This window comes from Procambarus clarkii, chromosome 39, assembly GCF_040958095.1.
Source record: "Procambarus clarkii isolate CNS0578487 chromosome 39, FALCON_Pclarkii_2.0, whole genome shotgun sequence".
Taxonomy (NCBI): Eukaryota; Metazoa; Arthropoda; class Malacostraca; order Decapoda; family Cambaridae; genus Procambarus; species Procambarus clarkii.
This window is the reverse complement of record NC_091188.1, coordinates 42,261,922-42,269,730: the sequence shown is the minus strand read 5'-3', so window position 1 is coordinate 42,269,730 and position 7,809 is coordinate 42,261,922. Positions and strand designations below refer to the sequence as shown.

The 7,809-nt window shown below is 45.9% G+C and overlaps 1 protein-coding gene across 2 annotated transcripts in view; it reads left to right on the top strand.

The window, feature by feature from the left end:
• The first annotated feature begins 417 nt into the window (after positions 1–417).
• Positions 418–7,809, top strand: part of LOC123760418 (uncharacterized) — a 167,328-nt gene continuing 159,936 nt past the window's right edge. For both annotated transcript variants that reach the window (XM_069338421.1, XM_069338420.1), the window contains exon 1: positions 418–2,631. In XM_069338421.1, the coding sequence (XP_069194522.1) occupies positions 601–2,631 (2,031 nt within the window). In that variant the 5' untranslated portion in view covers positions 418–600. The remainder of the gene's footprint in view (positions 2,632–7,809) is intronic.

The following is a 7,809-nucleotide window of genomic DNA, read 5'->3' as shown; positions in this document are numbered from 1 at the left end:
TCCAGAGGTTGACATTGGGCCCTAATAACCCTCCAGAGGTTGATATTGACCCATAATAACCCTCCAGAGGTTGATATTGGCCCCTAAACCTCCTCCCGGCCTGATAGGCTTCAAAGCCATCCCATCACTGTAGGGTAAGTGAAGGTAGGAGGAGAGATATTGAGCAAATAATGCACTCAGCTGGGCACAAATGGGTAAACTAGGAGAGATATTGAGCAAAGAATACACTCAGTTGAGCCAAATGGGTAAAATAGGAGAGATATTGTACAAATAATGCACTGAGCTGCGCACAAATGGGTAAAATAGGAGAGATATTGAGGAAAGAATGCACTCAGGTGGGCCAAATGGGTGAAGCGGTCGCCCGCGCGGGTGAAGCGGGAGTTTGAATGAGCAACAGCGCTCAGTACCACTCTGACAACCGTGGGGGATACACCGTTGCGCTGTTCTCCGTCTAAACGCGTGTCTAACCTAACCTTGAAAGCGTTTGTGTGTGTGTAGCGAGATGTGTAATGTTACAATAGTGTGTAGAAGCTCCTACGACCTGGTAAACGGGTCTGAGGTGTAGTCTATAAGTTAACTTATTTGATTATAGTTTTATATATGATTTTAGTGAAGAAGTTGTTATTGATGAATATCAGTGCTCCATGCAGAGAGTCCGGACTCTATACCTTTTGGGCAGCGATGGGAGCCCCAGAACACGAGCACAACCCAGTCAAACTTACTAAGTTTAAGAAAATGGCTTCGTCTTCAGAGCTGGATAAGTGTGAGGAGAAGGTCTCTAAGATCACTCTAGACTCCTCCAAGATCACTCTACCAGGTGCTGGCGAGGACTCCTCCAAGATCACTCTACCAGGTGCTGGCGAGGACTCCTCCAAGATCACACTACCAGGTGCTGGCGAGGACTCCTCCAAGACCACACTACCAGGACTACCAGGTGCTGGCGTGGACTCCTCCAAGATCACACTACCAGGACTACCAGGTGCTGGCGTGGACTCCAAGATCACACTACCAGGTGCTGGCGAGGACTCCTCCAAGATCACTCTACCAGGTGCTGGCGAGGACTCCTCCAAGATCACACTACCAGGACTACCAGGTGCTGGCGTGGACTCCAAGATCACACTACCAGGTGCTGGCGAGGACTCCTCCAAGATCACTCTACCAGGTGCTGGCGAGGACTCCTCCAAGACCACACTACCAGGACTACCAGGTGCTGGCGTGGACTCCAAGATCACACTAGACTCCTCCAAGATGACACTACCAGGTGCTGGCGATAACAGCCTGCTGGCTCTCCACGGACCTGAAGAACACAATAGCGAGGGTCCGACAGGAAATAGCAAGGAAGGTGAAGCCAGGAATTTGAAGGGTGGCGATTTGGAGTGCGTTGGAGAGGCAGCACCAGTGTTGGAGTGCGTTGGTGAGGCAGCACCAGTGTTGGAGTGCGTTGGAGAGGCAGCACCAGTGTTGGAGTGCGTTGGTGAGGCAGCACCAGTGTTGGAGTGCGTTGGTGAGGCAGCACCAGTGTTGGAGTGCGTTGGAGAGGCAGCACCAGTGTTGGAGTGCGTTGAAGAGACAGCACCAGTGTTGGAGTACGTTGGAGACAAAGTACCAGTGATGGAGTGCGTTGGAGAGACAGTCCCAGTGTTGGAGTGCGTTGGAGAGGCAGCCCCAGTGTTGGAGTGCGTTGGAGAGGCAACACCAGTGTTGGAGTGCGTTGGTGAGACAGTCCCACTGTTGGAGTACGTTGGAGAGACAGCACCAGTGTTGGAGTGCGTTGGAGAGACAGCACCAGTGTTGGAGTGCGTTGGTGAGACAGTCCCAGTGTTGGAGTGCGTTGGTGAGACAGTCCCAGTGTTGGAGTGCGTTGGTGAGACAGTCCCAGTGTTGGAGTGCGTTGGAGAGACAGCCCCAGTATTGGAGTGCGTTGGTGAGACAGTCCCAGTGTTGGAGTGCGTTGGAGAGACAGCCCTAGTGTTGGAGTGCGTTGGAGAGACAGTCCCAGTGTTGGAGTGCGTTGGAGAGACAGCCCCAGTATTGGAGTGCGTCAGAGAGAGGCAGCCATCAGTGCAATGCGTTGCCGAGACGAACAAGAATTGCCCCGAAGTAGAGTGCGTCGTTGAGGCCATCAGTGCGTCAGAGTGCGTGAGTGTGAGAGACAAAGAGGGCCCAAGCAACGCACAGTGTACTACCGCGGACTCTGCACCAGGAAGCAGCAACAGCAGCAGCAGCAGCAGCAGCAACAACAGTAGCAGCAGCAGTAGCAAGTGCGGACTAACAGCTCCCCGCAGCAAGGAGTGTGGAAATACAATACTGGAGAGTGTGAATGAGTGTAGCGGCGCCGCAGGTATCAGCCACACCGTTAGCGAAGGCTTACAGGCATCACGGCCAACAGGAACATGTTTTAATACAAGTTACAAGGACATGAGTGACGCTGAGGCTCCGTTGTCTGATGGCACCACTCTCACTCAAGCAGGAACTCTCACTGAGTGTCACAGTAGTGAGGATCAGGACTCTCTGGACCTGAGTGATGTCGAGGGGTCGAGTCCAGCCTCGCCGCTGGATCTCTCGGATTTACTACGTATTAGTGAAGATGTTTTGGCCCATAATCCAAGCAAGACTCTTAATCTCCTGCAGGTAAGTTGCCACAACTGTTGTCACGCTCGGCTTGTCAACCCAAGGCCAGTGGCTGTTGTTTGGTACACTTGTGTGTGTGAGAGATATATGTAAGTATATATCATATATGAAGCAGGACATACACAGCCGTAGACAAGCAGTGGTTTGAAAGGCGGGGCCCAAGAGTAGTAGTCTGCTCTCGCAGCCACATTGAGTTTAGCTCACCACTATTCCCATTGCTCCATATTAAATAAGCTCTAGATATGAATTTTAAATGAATAACATGTTAGATAAACTTAATATTTCTACTTCCCCAATCCTACAAGTTTATTATTGCAGTTACACTGAAAGCCTTATAAAACCTAATGCTATTCATGTATTTAATATATCAAAGTTACCTTAGTATCTTTGGCTGTAACTTGTAATAGTTGGGTAGATTTTAGACCTTAATAGCCTCGTTGATGTCGTCATTAACAAGCCAATATAATCTGAAGGGAAGTGTGGTATTAAATGACTGAACCATCGTCTTCAGTGACGTCTCAGCCTTTGATTAATGGTGTTCTCAAGGATAATTATCCTCTGTCATTGTTTGTCATTGTTACTACTCTTTTGTTTCCTGACTATTGAAGTTATTTATAATTTTTAAATAACGGATTTTAAAATATGAAAAAGCCTAGCTTAACCTAACCTATGATGATAATATTTGAGTTTTAGACAAATAATATACGGGATTTGATTCAAATATTTTTATTTACATACGTTAAGAAAGTTAACGAAAGTTATCTTAAAAACTTCAGGAAGTATTTATATACTTTCTTAACCTGAGACCCATTTTATAATACCCATAACCAGTCCCACCTAACTATATAATGATGAACAAACCACACATATACCATATACAGTTTAACAATAATGAGCCACATATAAAACAGTTTGTACATATACAAGCTCTATTGTTGTTTATTTAGGCCTAGGACAAGTTAGATTTATAATTAGGCTGTGTCAGGTTTTGTTGTGCTTATAAAAATTATATAGTACACCATGTGAAGCTTTTGTGTGTCCAACATTTTATATTTTGTACATTGTATCCATTGGGATGAGTGACAGGGCAGTACTTTAAACAAACACACCTTGGGGTGAGTGACAGCAGTACCCTAGACAAACACACCTTGGGGTGAGTGACAGGGCAGTACCCTAGACAAACACACCTTGGGGTGAGTGACAAGGCAGTACCTTAGACAAACACACCTTGGGGTGAGTGACAAGGCAGTACCTTAGACAAACACACCTTGGGGTGAGTGACAGCAGTACCCTAGACAAACACACCTTGGGGTGAGTGACAGGGCAGTACCCTAGACAAACACACCTTGGGGTGAGTGACAAGGCAGTACCTTAGACAAACACACCTTGGGGTGAGTGACAAGGCAGTACCCTAGACAAACACACCTTGGGGTGAGTGACAAGGCAGTACCTTAGACAAACACACCTTGGGGTGAGTGACAAGGCAGTACCCTAGACAAACACACCTTGGGGTGAGTGACAAGGCAGTACCTTAGACAAACACACCTTGGGGTGAGTGACAGGGCAGTACCCTAGACAAACACACCTTGGGGTGAGTGACAAGGCAGTACCTTAGACAAACACACCTTGGGGTGAGTGACAAGGCAGTACCCTAGACAAACACACCTTGGGGTGAGTGACAGCAGTACCCTAGACAAACACACCTTGGGGTGAGTGACAGGGCAGTACCCTAGACAAACACACCTTGGGGTGAGTGACAAGGCAGTACCTTAGACAAACACACCTTGGGGTGAGTGACAAGGCAGTACCTTAGACAAACACACCTTGGGGTGAGTGACAGGGCAGTACCCTAGACAAACACACCTTGGGGTGAGTGACAAGGCAGTACCCTAGACAAACACACCTTGGGGTGAGTGACAAGGCAGTACCCTAGACAAACACACCTGGGGGTGAGTGACAAGGCAGTACTTTAAACAAGCACACCTTGCGGTGAGTGACAGCAGTACCCTAGACAAACACACCTTGGGGTGAGTGACAAGGCAGTACCCTAGACAAACACACCTTGGGGTGAGTGACAAGGCAGTACCCTAGACAAACACACCTTGGGGTGAGTGACAAGGCAGTACCTTAGACAAACACACCTTGGGGTGAGTGACAAGGCAGTACCTTAGACAAACACACCTTGGGGTGAGTGACAGGGCAGTACCCTAGACAAACACACCTTGGGGTGAGTGACAAGGCAGTACCCTAGACAAACACACCTGGGGGTGAGTGACAAGGCAGTACCCTAGACAAACACACCTTGGGGTGAGTGACAGGGCAGTACCTTAGCCAAGCAGCCAGCGGGTGAGTGACAGGGCAGTATCTTAGGCAAGCACACCTGGGGGTGAGTGACAGGGCAGTACCCTAGACAAACACACGGTGGGGTGAGTGACGGGGGCAGTACCTTACCCAAGCAGCCAGCGGGTGAGTGACAGGGCAGTACCTTAGACAAATACACCTTGGGGTGAGTGACGGGGCAGTACCTTACCCAAGCAGCCAGCGGGTGAGTGACGGGCAGCTTGGACAAACACACCGCGAACTTCTTAACAAACCGAAATATTTGGCGGTAAACAGAGATTGGGGGCCCCTGAAAATATTGCCATATCAAGATATTTATTTTTCTCTCGTGTAAAGCATAATTTGTATATATGAATAACCATTAGTTTATATTTGACAGGTGCATATAAGAGTGGATTTTGTTTAGATCCTTAGTGTGTAAAAACAATTATTTTTCTGTGAAAAGAAGTTTAAAATTTGGCGGGGATTTGTCAGCTGGGTGACCAACTAGTAAATAAGGACGCCGCATTCTTCAGCCTATTCCTCAAAACGGTTTTTTTCTGATTGCCAAAAGCTTGTATATTATCAAGCTAACTATTTCTGGTTTTCAAAACTATATATATCGCTAGGTTATATATATATATATATATATATATATATATATATATATATATATATATATATATATATATATGTCGTACCTAATAGCCAGAACGCACTTCTCAGCCTACTATTCAAGGCCCGATTTGCCTAATAAGCCAAGTTTTCATGAATTAATGTTTTTTCGTCTACCTAACCTACCTAACCTAACCTAGCTTTTTTGGCTACCTAACCTAACCTTACCTATAAATATAGGTTAGGTTAGGTTAGGTAGGGTTGGTTAGGTTCGGTCATATATCTACGTTAATTTTAACTCCAGTAAAAAAAATTGACCTCATACATAGAGAAAAGGGTTGCTTTATCATTTCATAAGAAAAAAATTATAGTAAATATATTAATTCAGGAAAACTTGGCTTATTAGGCAAATCGGGCCTTGAATAGTAGGCTGAGAAGTGAGTTCTGGCTACTAGGTACGACATATATATATATATATATATATATATATATATATATATATATATATATATATATATATATATATATATATAGGTTTTCTTGCTATTGTGGTCGGGTCACTCACAGGATGAGTGACGCTGCCCAAGAAACTTGTCCTTCAGGACAAAATTTTAAGTGAATTAAATAGTTAGGTTTGAGTTTTTCAAGAGTCCAAAACTTACATAAGGTTAGGTTAGGCCGTATTGATTTTGTTAGGCTGGATTGGCTTAGTTTAGGTTAGAATGTATTGACTGTGTTAGGCTGAGTTAGCCATTTACACACTAGATAACTACGTAACATGTTTGTGGTTGGTTAACTAGGCTTACACGCGTGACAGGCTCAAATAATTGTTCTATAATATTCGTATTACAAAGTGAGCAGTGTATTAACAAATATAATATTCAAATTAGCTTAGCTCTGTATTGCACCAGTACAGAATGAAATTTATATTGAAGTATGTATCAGTTTTGTGAATATATTTTTGAACTGTGTTCTCATATTATGAATATAAAGTATATATATAACTCATTTTACATATTAGACAATTAATATCTCCTAAACTGACTTACAAAAATTATAATTGTCATTTATATAAATCCATTTTCCTTGCTAAAATGAAATAAGTAACATCGATTAAAACCTGGAGACATAAATGATCCAATTCGTTCTCTCGTATTGCCACTACGTACAAAATACAACGGTTTGTTTAATGTGAAACGTACCAACCCAGGCAACCTACCTAACCTATCGAAGCCAGAGCATAGTAAAAGCTAGTATTAGGCTGCCTTAATTCTTAACTAATACGTCTCATTGTAACTGATTTATGGATTCAATATAGACTGAGACACTATAGGCTGTTTGATCCAGGGCTGTGACTGTCGATGAGGCAGAACAGGTTGGGGAGGTTGAGCAGGGCGCCGTGGAGGATGTTAGTTCAGCCCTCCCCCTCTCCACCTTGGGTATACTTTGTGTATACTTTGTGTATACTTTGTGTATACCTGCTTTATATCTTGCGCCTTATACCCACCCACTTATACGCTCCCACCTTATACCCACCGTGTTGTTTGGACGTGTTCCATGGGGTGAAGAGGGTAACCCTTTGTCATAGGGAAGATAAGGGAGGAATACCCATTAGGAAACAGAAAAGTAAAGGCAAGGGGAAGGGAGGGAGGGAAGAGGGTGCGTATCGTCTGGCTTGGGGCATTTCCCGCCAATATGGCAACACTTCCCGCCAATATGGCAACACTTCCCGCCACAATAGCAAGAGTTGCCACCTCTTGACCCACAAGACCACCTCTCGTGGTGTTCCTCACGTGTCAGGCGGTGTGTTCTCAACACCAGCCCTGGGTGTTCTGGAGGCGCGCTTGCACTGGTCGGTACAGCCACGGCTTCACTACTTCTGCACGTCGGCGGCGTTCGCTGCCCGGTGATCCAAGTGCTTTGGATATCGTTAGATAACCCACCTAGCATGCTCCTAGGCGTTGCTGTAGGAGCGTGCTGGGCCTGAAGGAGCTGACTATGCTCCTAGACGTTGCTGTAGGAGCGTGCTGGGCCTGAAGGAGCTGGCTATGCTCCTACACGTTGCTGTAGCAGCATGCTGGGCCTGAAGGAGCTGGCTATGCTCCTAGACGTTGCTGTAGCAGCATGCTGGGCCTGAAGGAGCTGGCTATGCTCCTACACGTTGCTGTAGGAGCGTGCTGGGCCTGAAGGAGCTGGCTATGCTCCTACACGTTGCTGTAGCAGCATGCTGGGCCTGAAGGAGCT